The sequence below is a fragment of the Lagopus leucura genome, unplaced genomic scaffold (genome assembly GCF_019238085.1).
Source record: "Lagopus leucura isolate 7727_CA_CO unplaced genomic scaffold, USGS_WTPT01 Super-Scaffold_100028, whole genome shotgun sequence".
Lineage (NCBI taxonomy): Eukaryota > Metazoa > Chordata > Aves > Galliformes > Phasianidae > Lagopus > Lagopus leucura.
The window spans coordinates 4,613,992-4,628,260 of record NW_024962279.1 but is presented as its reverse complement, the minus strand read 5'-3'; the positions used below and the strand labels follow the sequence as shown (position 1 = coordinate 4,628,260).

Sequence of the window (14,269 nt, the reverse complement as noted above, 5' to 3'; positions counted from 1 at the left end):
TGTTTATTATCTCACTTTGGTTTGAGATACAGCTATGTTGTACGGTTTCTGGGATATTCTGATGTCACAGAATCCCTCCTCTGCAGCATAAGTTGATGAGAGCCTTGAGCCACCTGGCATCGTGTTCTGCCTGTAGGTGTGTATCGCTGCCCGAGCCACTGCTCTGCTGGGTGCTTTGCAGGCAACTCTGAGCAAATACCAGCACCGCAACGGGAAACGTAACTGTTTGTAACCATGTGGGCAGGTGGCAGAGATCCAGCCCAATGCTGAGCATCCTTTGCTTGGAAAGGAGGGACAGCGCCAGCTCTGAGCTGAGCTCGGTGTGTCCTGGGGCAGTCCTGCAGCATATGGCAGAGCAGCCTGCCGGAGGTGGAGCTGTATCACAGCCAGGTAGAGCCCCAGGGAAGAATTTCTGCTATAGGAATAAGCCAAATTCCTGCCCTTTTCCTCAAGGCAACTGACTTCACGCTGTTCTGGGAGGCAGTTTTGTCTTCCTTGGTGCAGACTTGGCGCTGTCAGAGCAAACAGCAAGAGCCCACGGGCTACATGTCCCCCACTCACCTCCACCACCAAATGTGAGACCTTCACACATCAATGTAATACGCACGAGTTAAATATTTCGGCTCTTCCCAGCAAACTTTCCAAAGCTGAACAACAGAGGCACCCTGCAGTATTCACAGGCTCTGAGTGCTGCGAGGCAGAGATGCCCATAAGGCAGTACTTGCTGAGATTTCAGATCAGTGTCACTTTTCACGCTGCCCTGATATAGAAATTTGTGCTAAAACCTCCACTGACACAGCATAGCAAGATTTCTGCTGGGAACGCTTGCAATGAATGTGTTAAATATTTGGGGAGTGAGGGAAGATGCCAGCAGCAGTAAGATTTCCCAGTGCAGCACAGCTGCCACAGCAACTGCAACTCTTTACCACAGCCATGCAACAGCAAGCGTGCTGTGAGCTCTGAGACAGACAGTGGAGAGTCTCCAGGGGGGATGATGATGGCATTTCACGTGATGCCGACTCCTGTTGCCCAGAGAATATGAAACCATCACAAATGTCCTGTTGTGGAAAGGGTTTGATCTGCACGTTTACTGAGCACAGCTAGGTGGGAGAGGTGAGTGCCCTGCTGCCGTGCAGCCCACTGAGCTCACCATAGATTTGCATTGCGGTTAGAGGGGATGGGAACGGGTTCAAAGCATCTGAGTTTTTGCACGTGAGCCCAGCACTTGCACAACGAGCTGCAATAGCTTCCCGTGTGGCCGTAGGAGGTAATTATTGCACTCAGCTCCTGCTGAGCTCCGTCCATTAGCACTTTGAGGCAGAGCAGAGCAGTGGTGTTCAATGGGCAGCCGAGGGCACAGAGCTCACAGCTGTTCCTCAGGGGTCCTACCAGCACCAGAGAAGACTTCCAGGCCTCAGCCCATTCTCCTTTGCTTTATTCCTCCACTTCACAGCAGGTTTCATCCTCTGACTCCCCTTCTCTGGGCATGGCCAAAGCAGTTAATCCCTGTGACCCACTTTCCCCATATCCAGACTGAAGGACACTGTGAGAATGTGTTAATGCTGTGCCTTGGTGATGCTCAGCTTGGTTGTTTTTGTTTGTTTTTTGAAACTTCCTTATCTGTTCTCACATTCCAGAAGGAATACTCATCCCCTGGTGCTCCCCCAGACCTTTCTGGCCTGCACATTTCCTTGGCATGCTCAGCCCCAGGCTGGACTTGCAGTGCTAGTCACTGAACACTGCTACATTTTCTGCCACCTATCTGTCCTTTTATACTTAGTTTCACCCCCTTCCCCCCCTCTGGAATGAAGCTGTATTGTTCAACACCCATCTAAAGCCTGAATTAAAGCTACTGGAGTTCCTTCTCCCTTGTGCTGGTGAAGCTAGGATCGTCATCAGCCTGGTATTAGAAGGACCTCAGGTACCAAATTAACTTTTAAAGGCACCAATTCTGTCCTAAGGGAAGTCCTGACAGGTCTCTGTGCAAGCAAAAGGTATGGTAGAGATACCCATTCTACATCTCTCTGTATCTTTTTGCCATGGGTCTGGTTGCCACCAGTGGTGACAGCAAGGCGGCGGTTCCATCCAGCAGACAGCAAACAGACCAACCCCCCTAAGGGCAATTCATCACCCCCTGTATATCCAACCAACTACACAACCTGTGCTTAATTTTCCTGGAAGAGAAAAATGTGGTCCTTGCAGCTTTTAGGGCTGTTTTAAAATAACAGCTCTCCTATCTCTGGGGTTTAAATAGAATCATAAGCACACTACTTATAGCTGGGATGCCAAAATATCTGACACTTTTAATAGCTTAAGTGAGGAAACATGGGCTGTTTCTTAATTGGGCTGCATGAGAACACAGGACTTCAGTTGGAGATCACAGTTCTAGGCCCCAGAAAGATACTTTATCTGCACAAGAGATTTTTTAAACTTTAAGGAGATGATTCTGAACAATTTGGGATCCCGTAAAAAAGAGCTGAACAGTAAAGCGGGCACTCAAAGGACATTTGGAATGCAATTACTAGTAACAGCATCAATGCGTTGCACGTTCCTCTTCATAACAGCTCTACCTGGATTACTCATCCAGGTTTACTAAGCCACGATCTGGCACTTGAGGATGAAAACATGAGCAGTGCTGATAGCCAGCTTCTGCCACCACCTGAAGTTCTGACAGGGCTCCTGCTGTACCCAGATGCACTTTCACTAACAGATCTGGAAGCAATAGTCCTGCTTTGTTCTACCCTACCCAGGAGCAGGGTCCTTAACAGCCACACTACAGCCGTTGCTCAGCTGATGGCTAACAGCCTCTGACTGCAGAGCTGCTTCCAGCTCAGGCATAATTTCTTTATGGAAAGGGAGCTTGTTGCTGTCATTGTGCGACAGGCAGCAGCGTGGCGCTGACTGATGTTTGCTAAATGCTGCACAACACACCTGAAAGCACGCAGCTTCCTCTGAGTCACATCAGGATCCTGCCATCGTGCTGCCAGCTGCAGCACTTCCAAAGAAGTTTTTCTAAATGAAACAAGTTAGGATGTGCTGTGCTGAGTAAGTTTAAGTTACCCATTAAGAATGCAGTTTGAGACCAGTGTTACCCAAGCCATCACGTTAAGGAACTGCTTCTCCAACTCAAATCAGTGATCCTCGCAGTCATCTGCTCTACCATTGCGCTACATGAACCTGTTGCCCATCATGAACTTAAGTCTCCTTAAAAATAGCATCAGTCATTTTTATTGGTAAAAACACCTAAATTGAGATCTAACAGCAAGTAAGGATTGTGCTTGTCCATAATGACCTCGGCTGTGAAATCTACTCAGACACAAGACATACAACCTTCCAGATACACAAGCTATTTGTCAGCAAAGCAGAATGCTGTCATTCTGAGACAATTACATACAGTCAAGGTTTTCAAGATTTTATTAAAGAAAACAGTCAAAATGTACAAGTGTTACCCAGGTTTGTAGATAACTTCCTATAAAGGCAGTAAAATATGAATTTCAATCTAGGTTTTTAAAAACTGCTATAGTTGATTAGTTTTAAAGTTGGTATTTTAAAATCACATTTCACAAATAGTTCCGAAATATTACCAAATAAATAGTGCAACGAGAAAATCGAAATTAGTTCTACACTGTTTGCATGTCAGGCAAAAGTTATAAGTAACTGCTTCAAATACTCAAACCATTTGAGAATGAATGAACCCACAGCTCCCACCAAAAACCGACTTCCACTAAAGCACACCAGGAACGTCCTCTTCTTGTTCTTCACTGAAATCAAATGATAAGAAAACAACACCTCTTGAGGTCATCAAAAATAACTTTAGTATAAAATTGTCTTGGCTTTTATCAAATATTACATGAGTAAAATTGTTAAGCCTTTATCAAAACAGACAGGAATAGGAAAAAAAAAAAAAGAAAACATCATGGCCTTAATCCGTATCTGTTGGAATCACGTCTAGAAACATTAGAAGCAAGACCAGAAACTTGGAGCCCTGTTTTGTTGTTAAAAACCACATAATCACAAAGAGAAACAGCTTCGTACAGCCTAAGGTTTGGGGGTGTTCTGCTCAAGTACCTGTTTCCATAAACAGCAACCTGTTATGTTCTGGAGAGCACAGGCAGAGTATAGAAAAATAAATAAAACAGCTTCTTACAGCCTAAGGTTTGGGTGCCGGGTGGTGGCTCAGTACATCCCCCACGGGTCACACTTTCTTGAGATCATATGCAGAAACACGGAAAATGGTATCCATCTTTCTTTTTTGTAGGCTGAGGAAGCCCCCCTACATCCCAAAGCTCTTGAGATCGCACAGGATGGTGCCCTGGGTGCTCTGGATGCTTTGGCAGCACGGGAAGTGGGCTCGGAGGCAGACCCTGAGCTCCTTGTTGAAGATGAAGCAAAGGATGGGGTTGACCCCGGCCTGGGCAAATGTCATCCAGACAGAGGTGGTCAGGTACACCTGGGGGATGGAGCTGGCCTTAATGAAGACCCGCAGGTAGCAGGCCACAATGTAGGGGGACCAGAGGAGCAGGAAAAGCAAGGTGATCATGTAGAACATCTTGCAGAGCCTTTTCTCCATTTTAAACTCCTCCAGCACCAGCAGCCTCTTGATCTGGCTGTGGGTGGCCTGCCTGATGCCCACCAGGGTGGGCGGCGTGGGTCCCCTACCAAAGCCAGCCGTCCAGTTGGCCGCCGCCTGGCCCGTGGCCCCCGGCCCATGGAAGGTCCAGTTCTGGCTGATGGCTGGGACCAGCTGGGCCGGCTTCATTTTGCGGTGGCCGTGGATGAAGAAGAGCAGCTTGATGTAGACCAGGTGGGTGGCGGCGATGACGGCCGCCAGCATGAGCATGAAGCCCAGCGTGTCGTTGGCCTTGACGTAGCGGTGCTCAAAGATGCACTGCTCCTCCTCCCGGATGAACTTGTAGGTGCCCACATCGAAGACGGGAGGGAAGGCCATGGCCATGGAGAGAGTCCACACCATGCACACCACAGCCAGGCAGGTCCAGCCCGTCATGCGCTTGGCATAGAAGCGGTGGTGGGCAATGGCCATGTAGCGCGTGACCCCCACGCAGAAGAGCAGGAAGGCGGCGTGGAAGCAGAAGAGCACGGCCAGGAAGGCCAGCACCTTGCAGCTGAGCAGCCCGTGGGGCCAGGCGGCCCCGCTGCGCACCGACAGCATGACGAAGGGGAAGCAGGCCAGCGAGCGGAGCCCATCGGCCAAGCAGAGGTCCAGCAGCAGGTAGTATGGGGCACGGTGCAGGTGTCGGTCCTTGAGGATGAGCCAAGCGAAGAGCACGTTGCCTGCCAGGCTCACGCAGAGGATCAGCCCCAGCGTGGCCAGCTTCAGCCCGGAGGCGCTCAGCAGGCCGCCGGCGCTGGGCAGGTGCGGGCTGCTGCTGCTCCCCAGCTCGCTGCTGTTCGCCATCGGGTCCTTCCTCCTCCTCCTCCTCCTCCTCCACCTCCTCCTCCTCCTCGCGGCAGGCCCGGGGGCTCAGCGCAGCGGTGGCGCTCCGGGGCCGCGGGCCCCGCCATCACCGCCGCCTTCCGCCGCCCAACCCGCGCCGCGCGGCACCCCCATCCCCGCCGCCGCCGCCGTTCTCCCCCCTCCGCCGCCGCCGCCGCCGCTCGGGCGAGGAGCGGCGCTGCCGCCGCACTCCCCGCGGGCCATGCGGCTCCGCGCCCCGCTAGGGCCGCGCCCCGCGCCGCCGCCGCCCCATGTAGGGGAGGGATGGAGTGATGGAGGGATGGAGGGATGGAGGAAGGAAGGGGCTCCGGAGGCGAGGCGCGGAGCGGCGCGGACCCCCCTCCCCCCTTACCACCGCCGAGCTGCTCCGCCGCCGCGCGGGGCGAGGGGCCGGCCGAGCCTGCGCACAGCGGCGGCGGCTCTGCCCAGCTCCCGGCGAGGACAATGGGGTAAATCCCCCTCCCTCCTTTCTTCCTTCCTTCCTTCCCTCCCTCTCTCCTCAACTGCCTCCGCCCCCCGCGCAGCCCGGCCCCTGCGGAGCGCGGGACCGAGGAGAGCGCGCAGCGGCGCGGAGCGGTGCGGAGGTTTCGCTGCCGCAGCGCGACCCGGAGCGGAGCCGCCTGTCCCCGCCCCGCTGTCCGTCGCGGAGCCGAACCGCTGGCGGTGTGCGGGAGGGGAAGGCACGGCCGTGCGGTGCCGCTGCGCGGCGGCCTCGGAGAGGTGGGGGCGGAGGGGTGAAGTCATGGCTGGAGGTGCGTGCGCGGCACAGGTGGGTGCGCACCCACGGACGTGCCCGCTGAGAGCCGCAGCGTGCGGGTATCCGTGTGGCAGAGATGTACCTCGCCGTGCCGCGGTCAGCAGCGCGCTGCCGCTGGATACGGCCGTGCCGGAGCTCTCCCCGTGTGTGCGCGGAGGGAAGATGCCGCCTGTTGCTGCGGTTGTCCCCGCTGGGCAGGGAGTGCTTCAGAGGGTGCAGCTCTGCAGCGAGCTGATGGACACACGTCGCAGCGGGAACACAGTGCCGCCTCTGCGAGTCAGAGCCCTGACGTGTGGGGTCTGATGCACCTAAACAGGCAGAAAAGAAGGATATTTAGGGCAAGGCCCTGGGCATGCTGAAGATGCTAATGCAATTATTGTGCTGCTGCTGAATTTCCATCATGGCTCTCATGAAGGACGCATCCAAAATCCCTTTCAAAGGATTAAAAGCCATCAGTAAATTCGGTGTTATTCCAGAAACGATTGCAAATAAATTATCCGCATCAGCCCCAAATGCTGGTTCTGGTGGAGCAGCCTTCAAGCAGGGCTTTGTGAGCAGTGTCAGAAATCTGAGCTGGGGCTGCATGCAGACCTCAGACATCCGGAGCAGCTGTAGTGTTTGGACACTGGTGGAGCCTACAGCTGACTTCAGCCCAAAGGGTGGTTGAGGGCAATGTGTCTGTTGCCTGTGAGTCTGGTTTGGATCTGGTATTTATTGAGTGCAAAGAAATTCTAGAAGCACACACACACACAAAAAGGCAGATAATTGAGGCTGCTTTTTGCTTTCTACCAACACATCTGAGCTGTTCGCAGTAGTTAGGTTTCTCATTTGCACTGGAGTTGTGCTGTGACAGAGGATTGCCCACGGGTTGCTCAGTGCTCTCTGCAGTCTCCCACACAGGCACTGCGGGCGGTGACAAGCTCTGGGTGTGTGGTGTCCTCTTGGCAGCTGGCACCGGGAGCAGCTTTCTGTGGGACATGGGGGGATCTCGTGCCTGGGGCACTGGGGCCCCCGCCAGCAGCCCAGGACTGGTTGGCCCTGGGCACACGGGGGACCAAAGGGAACCTTACCTGCTATGGGAGCTCTGTGAGCAAGGCAGCAGCTCATCTTCTTCTCTCCTCTGTGCTTCCCTGCATGCACACCAGCGCAGCTGAGCTTTCTTGGGCACTGCTGTAATTCACGGCTGCTGTGCCAGGCTCGCAGCAAACTGCTAGCTCATCTTTCTTCCACCTGTAGCTTGGAGAGAGCTTAAGCCAGAAGGAAGTGCAGGGACAGTCACAGTGTCTTCACCACGTGTCCTTGGCACCACTGCAGCAGCAACCAAAGTGTTATCTCCTGGGTGATCCAAGGGAAGCAGGAAATGTCAGGATGTGCCTGAAGGTTAAAATCTGAGCTCCTGCCATAGCAGAGACACTGCTGGGAAGTGGAGTAGGTGGGAGCAGTCAGCCACAATGATTTTGCCATCACATGCAATTCAGGCAAGGACAAGTTTTCAGGTATAGTAATTGAGGAATGATAGAACCATTAAAGTTGGAGAAGATCTCTGTGATTCCTGAGTCCATCCCCAATCCATCCCCACTGACCATGTCCCTGTGTCCCTCCGTGTGCCACATCTCCACAGTTCTCTAGCACCTCCAGGGATGGTGACCACACCACTTCCCTGGGCAACCTGTATCAATGCTTTATTGCTCTTTCGGAGAAGAAATTTCACCCAAAATCTAATCCAAACCTCCCCCGGTGCAATGTGAGGCCGTTCCCTCTTGTCCTATCACTGTTACCTGGGAGCAGAGGTTGACCCCCACCTTGCTATGCCCTCCTTTCAGGGAGTTGTAGGGAGCTACAAGGTCTCAGTGATACTTGGTGACAATGGCAGAATGAAAAAATGACACATTAAGGTAATGTTCAGATACTGGCTAACGTGAAAATAAAATGAGAGGCTCTATGTCTGCAAAATTTATGCTACTACCTTGAATGCTTTGAACAGGAGTCATGCTTGCCTTCTAAGCATGGTACAGCTTTGCTACATGGGAGCAAAATGAGGGAGAACAGCTTTGAAGCAGCTTTGGGAAAGCACTGCACAGGTGTTGGGGCAGGGGGTTGGGGAGGGCAGGCACAGAGCGCTGCCATCGGGCTGAGTGTGATTCCTCGGTCAGCAGGGCAGTAACAAAGGGTTTGGATGTGGCTTTGTTCACAGAAGTGTTGGCACAGGCACACCAAATGAACAAATGACAGCAGAGCAGATGGAGCATTAGTGTCGCTGCTGAACCCAAAATTGCTTTGCATGCATTTGGAGAGCGGCATCTGACAGCCCTCGCATCTTCCAAGGGCTTCTCCCCGGCTGTGCAATACCCCATGTGCTCTCCTGGGGAGGGAGGAGAGAATAGTGGAGGAGTGCAGTTGGCACAGCGGGGAGCAGGCTCGGGTCTCCTCCATCCCTCAGAGATGCGCTGCTGCAGAGCAGCACTCCTTCCCGCTGCACTGATCCTCCTCCACAGCAGCAGAACGTTTTGAACTCCAGCAACTCCTCTCATTTTTCCCCCATGTGACTGTGAGTCAGGCTGAGCTCCTCTATTCTTCTCCATAATTGAGTAGGAGATTATTTTGACTGGAAATAACCAGACGCAGGTATCATGGCTGTGAGTGCCTCTGTGTGCCACTTGCTGGAAGTTCTGAGCGCCCTGCAAAGAGAGCGGGCCTTTAAAGTGCACTCAATGGAGAGGGAAGAAAGCAGAGGGGAAGAATGGCTGCCTCCTGCTCGCTTCTCTCACTGCCTCTTCTTCGCTGAGCCTCTGAATGGCCAGGGACATGCTGCTCTTCTGAAGCTTTTGCAGCACTCCCCCGCTGCAGGGCATGGCCTCAGCGAGGCACAAGCTGCCCACAGCACCGAGCCTTTCTGCTGCTGCTCCAGGCCCACAGCAGTGCTGAGCAAGCTACAGAAAACCCTTCCTCTGAGGTCTCAGGGGCATCTCCCCATGTACAGATTTTCCTGTTCGTTCTCTTCCTTATGCAGTTACAACCATCTAGCCAGTCTGTGCTTCACACCTTTGTTTTGGTGGTACGTGATGCATTTTGCTTTTTTCTCCCTTTTTATATATCACCTAGGTAGAAATTAGCCCAACAGGGTATAACAAGGAGCATAACTTGGGATGGATCTCTAAATTTTTCATTAGCTGATTACCTTTGAGCACTTTGGGGATAAATCTAATTGTCAGGGAGAACTATTGACTTATTTACATTGCTGGAGGTACTTGAGTGGGTTCCTGTACCACTGGTGACATTAGTTCAAAGGTTCATTTACCAATCAGAGTCTTTCATTATAATCTATTCTGAGGAATACAAAATAATGACTTCAGTTGCAATTATAAAGTATAGGTTCTTCTCTTCTCTGAGAGAGCTGCTAACACTTCTGTGCTCTTAAATTGCTGCTTTAACAAAGGCACTCTTGGTTAGTTTTGAACTACAGAAATAGCACATAAAAAGCTTATGCAGTTCGGAAGTGTTCGTGAGTCTCAAGCAACTTTGTGGGCCAAGTAAAGCACGAGAAGCACTTTTTGTTGTACTGTTCTATCAACTGAGCTTTTAAGGCAGCCTCATGAGAAGGAATTTATTATTTTAATGGCACTTTCTCTCTGCTAAAATGTCTTGCTAACTCACTGAAGCTGAGCTTGAAATAATAGAGAAAAACTATCAGAAAAGCTGTGATGTAGTTTGGAGCTGAGTGAAAATTGCACCGAAATCTGAGCCTACCCAAACCCTGAGCTAAATGTAACATGCCCCCCAGGACTGTTCAGATCATCGTGCAAGCTGTTATGGATAACGAGCAGCCGATTTCTCTGTCGTTGGGTTGTGTTGCTGTTGCTAGTTGTTTTTTGCTTGATTCTTTTCTCCTTTATTTGGTAACGTGCACAGTGCAAAGCCCCTGCATACCCTGTAAATGCCATTTTACTTTCCCAGTAAGAACATGACGATTAGAAGAGCCGTGGGGAGCTGTATGGGCTTCAGCTGAGCAATGTCTGAGTCCAACCTAGGGAACAGCTCCCATCTGCCAACCCCCATTTGCACCTTTTCTTCCCTGAGGTGGGACCTGGCTCTCTCACCAACAAATAAAGTGGAGATTTTGATGCTGATTTCAAAGGATGCTAAACTGAGCTCCATGAAAAGGCAGTGCTAGCATGCAAAGCTCCTTTTCTTCTTTGCTTATTAATGCGACTAATTAAATGTTTGTATTTTTTAAGCACTAACTGGTTTTTGATGGTCGTTTAGAGACTTTGAGAAAGTCAATAATTTTGATGAAATAAGACTGTAGGCTCCAGAACAAAGTCCACAAGGAATGTGTGATGTTGCTAGGATACAGCTATTAGTATTTTCAGTGGCTGGGGTATTTTTTGGTGTGTTTTTTACATAGGCTGGGTCTCACCTCTCTTACAGACAGTAGGATACCTGATTGCTTGATCCCATTTACACAACGCTCTCCCACTTTACAGTAATAAGGCAGACTCGACCTATTCGTTTCATCCACTTTTAGTTGAGAGGAAGCCACACACGAGTAGTTTTGACTTGAGCTATTTGGAGCGCGTTCGATCTGAATCTGGCGTTGGAGGTGCGGGATCGATGTCACAGCATGAAGTCAGTCTCCCTCTAGTGGTTCGCTTCCGGAGGGCCTTCGGTTTCACTGCCCTCACTGGGTACAATTCGCCAGAGTGCGATGCAAAGTTCAGCGACCCTCTGTGAGCGGTGTTGAGCTCCTAATGTGCATGAGATGAGCATCAGGTCTGCACGAATGAATTTGTGTGTACTTCTTTTCTGTTTTGTAATTCTTCCATTTCTTGCAGTATCAATACAAGATGAAGCTTCCACCCGTGGCTCCCTGCAGTACAGCCCAACGCGTTCTGCTCAGCCTGTAGGATGTGACTCTTCCATATTATTTCCTTCAGCTGCATGCTGGGCTGCCTGTCAAAAAAAAGATCAGTATTTAAGCTCATGTTCCACATCAAAGCCATTGCCAGATGTGGTGCCAATAATATTCCTTTGAATTTAATGTAACATATTGAATAGCATGGTGGATGATGCTATTTTGAGATCCCCGTGTTTGGGGAAGCAATATCTAAGTGAAACATTGTGCAGATATTTTGATAGGAAATAAGCAAAGGAAAGCTGTTTGGAAGTTGTGCCCAGTGTATAATTCAGCTCAGATTTGTGGTCCACAGGTTTCTTGCATTTCTGCCCATGATCTCATTTCCACTAGGCATTGTTTCTTTAGGTCCTAGGATAGGTGTAATGCCTCCCTGCATGGGGAACAGGAAGGGATGAAATCAGAAGCCTGTTATCAGTCTTCTGAATGCTGTGTCAGAAATTCAGGTCTCCCAAAGCCTGCTGTGTGGGTTGGATATCATGCCAGTTCAGTTCCCCAAAAGCAGCTGGGTCAAAAATAAAGATAAGGGCTTTGGGTTGGGCTGAAACTTCATGAGCAGCTGTGACCAAACAGCAGTGATTCTGCAACACAAAGCACCTGGAAGGGCTGATGTCCTTCACACTGGTGCACTGAGCAAAGGTGAGCAGGGAGTTTATACTGTTTTCTTCATGAGCATATTCACTTATGGCAGAAAAACAAAACAAAATGGGGTTTTATTTGCTTTGTCATAAACCTGAGTTGCTATTTAGTGTTGGTTTTGCTTTATAAACTGTAAGGAAGAGAATGCTGAGAAAAGTTTAGTACCATCTGCCCCAGAGTGAGCAAACCCTCATAGGATTTCACAGGACCCTGGAACAAGAAGTTGTGATGTGCTGTCACCTCTCTGTGCAGTTTTACAGTTCTGTGAGGACTTTAAGGGTAAGCTTTACTTCTCTTTAACTTCTTCCTGATGGTCAGCTTCTTGGGCAATCACAGCTTCTCCACCTCTCAGGAGATCACCCCAAGTACTTTCCTTTGCACACTGCTGAGTAAAAGCTGCACTTCTTAATAGCGAAAAAAAAGTGGATGTAGGAACTCAGTATCCAGAGTCCTGTCTGAGATTTGCTCCACTGTCATTCACAGACAGAAAGTGAATAGTAGGCTGTGTTTGCAAGGAGGTGATGGACACCTGTGGGATGTCCACAGTTGCACGTGTCTGGTAGGTCTGTGCCCCTTGCCTCCGTGGAAGGCAGTTTCCAGGAGGCAGAGGGGAAAAGCCTGTCCTGCAGAGCACTGCTCAGTGCTGCTCGCTGTCCCAGGCGCTGGCTCATGCCTGCTAGAAAAACAGGGGGTGCAAGCCAGTTAGTTTTGAACAAAACAAAGTTATGCAATATTGTTTAGTTCTGACATGTTCCCAATATGCAGCAAATGAAGAACTCACTAAATACAGTATATCTCTGGCCATATCATTTGAATATAACTTGTTTCCATGACAACCTCTGCTTAACAGCTTGGCTGATATGAAATCATTCCTAGATGGGGGAGCTTTTGCCAAAAGCATTTGGATTCAACTCTTCAATATCATGCTTTAGGTTTTTAAAAAAATGTTTATTTAAGCCTTTGGAAGCAAATATCAAATCAAATCCCTTCATCCTCACCTCTGCTTTGGCTTCCACTTGATCAGTTTATCTTCCTGAGAAGCAATCAGAAGCAGCTCCTGCATTACTTAATATGCTTCTGAAGGCACAGGCAGTGTTTCAAGAGCCAGTGATCATGACAGCAGCCTTTGGTACAGGAATCACATTTCATGGCTGTTGGCTCTGTATGCCAGCAGGGCACCAGCAGCAGCTGGGCACAGCAGCCAGGGCTTGTGCTCCAGCCAGCAATCAAGGCCAGGGAGGTTTATGCTGCAGCAGGCTCTTTGAAAAAGAGGAGCAGCAGCTAGACAGAGGTCTTTCTCAACATCTCACTAAGTTCCTTTTTTATCAGGAGAACCAAATAAGCAAAAGCTGGTTATCAGCTTGATGTTCTCCAAGGTGTCATACCTACTGCCTTGGAAATAGCTTGGAATGCTTCCAACATGGCAGTGCAACATGACTGCTCAGATGGTGCTTGTTCTCTTCCTCGCTTGCAGGTGCTAAACAGTGTTAAAACATAGCTAAAATAAGCTTAATGCTTTCCTAATATTTCTCATGTATGCAAGCACTGTAGTTGCCACAGTGATGTTATACAACTGCCAAGTGGAAGGATGGTCCTGAATGCTTTGAGAGGCTGTCTGCCCCTTCCAGCCTCTGCTGCTTGCATTGCAGGAGTCCTCTGCTCTAGCTGGAAGCAGGAGCTGTGAGAAAAGCCACCCAAGCAGGCAGATAATGCCTTGAGCAAGTGTTGCTGCCAGGCTTAGGGATGATAAGGGCAAGGCTTTAAATGTCAAAACCATGGAAGGAGTTACAGTGTTTTTTTCCAGCTGCAATGCGCCTGCTTCAGTGCTAGTCAGCTCCATGCCAAACTGCTTGGGCACTTATAGCAAACAAGTACTTAAACTAGGTGCAGGAAAGCAGTGCTAAGAGCATGCAGAATGGACCTGAACTGTATCTCTCACTCTACCTCACTTGTCTGTTTTCTTTCTTCCCAATCCACCTTGGCAGTGCTTGATTGGGAAAATTCAGCTGTTACCAGTCTGCAATCAGCTGAGCTGACCTACCTGCTGCCTCCTCCTCTTAGCCACCCAGTTCTGCTGTGTAAGAACTTTTCATGGCAGAAAATCCTTTTTCTTTTTTTTTTGACCTTCTGCAGAGGTGAGCTGTGGTCACCCCGTCTTTGCACAGCCTTGGAGCACGGAGTTGCACGCTGACACAGTTTGTGTGTGGCAAATCTGCTGGGGAAGGTATGGAGGCACAGGAGATGGCATCAGCAGGGTTTCTTTAAAAGTGAACATTCTGGGTATGCGGTAAATATCAATGAAACACATTGTTAATTAAAGCCTATAAATCTCGCTCTCAAAGTGCTAGCAATTTCCTGGGACTCCTAATCTCTGAATTGGTTTTGTTCAGTGCAAGGAGGCTGAGCAGGATCAGGATGTTGCTCTCACCTTCCTTTCTCCTTGTGAGATCCCCCTCAGGAGATGTGTTCTTGCCTCTGTGTCACGACTTCTTAGAAATGTCTGTAG

General features: G+C 50.1%; 1 protein-coding gene across 1 annotated transcript; it reads right to left on the bottom strand.

Annotated features, from left to right (window-relative positions):
- Window positions 1-3,562: 3,562 nt before the first annotated feature.
- GPR27 (G protein-coupled receptor 27) lies at window positions 3,563-5,416 on the bottom strand. Its single transcript, XM_042880960.1, has one exon. The coding sequence runs from the start codon at window positions 5,414-5,416 to the stop codon at window positions 4,274-4,276; it is 1,143 nt and encodes a 380-aa protein (XP_042736894.1). The 3' UTR covers window positions 3,563-4,273.
- Between the last annotated feature and the right edge of the window lie 8,853 nt (window positions 5,417-14,269).

Excerpts from the sequence above, each read along its gene's own strand:
- GPR27 (XM_042880960.1), bottom strand. The coding sequence starts at position 5,416 with ATGGCGAACAGCAGCGAGCTGGGGAGCAGCAGCAGCCCGCACCTGCCC.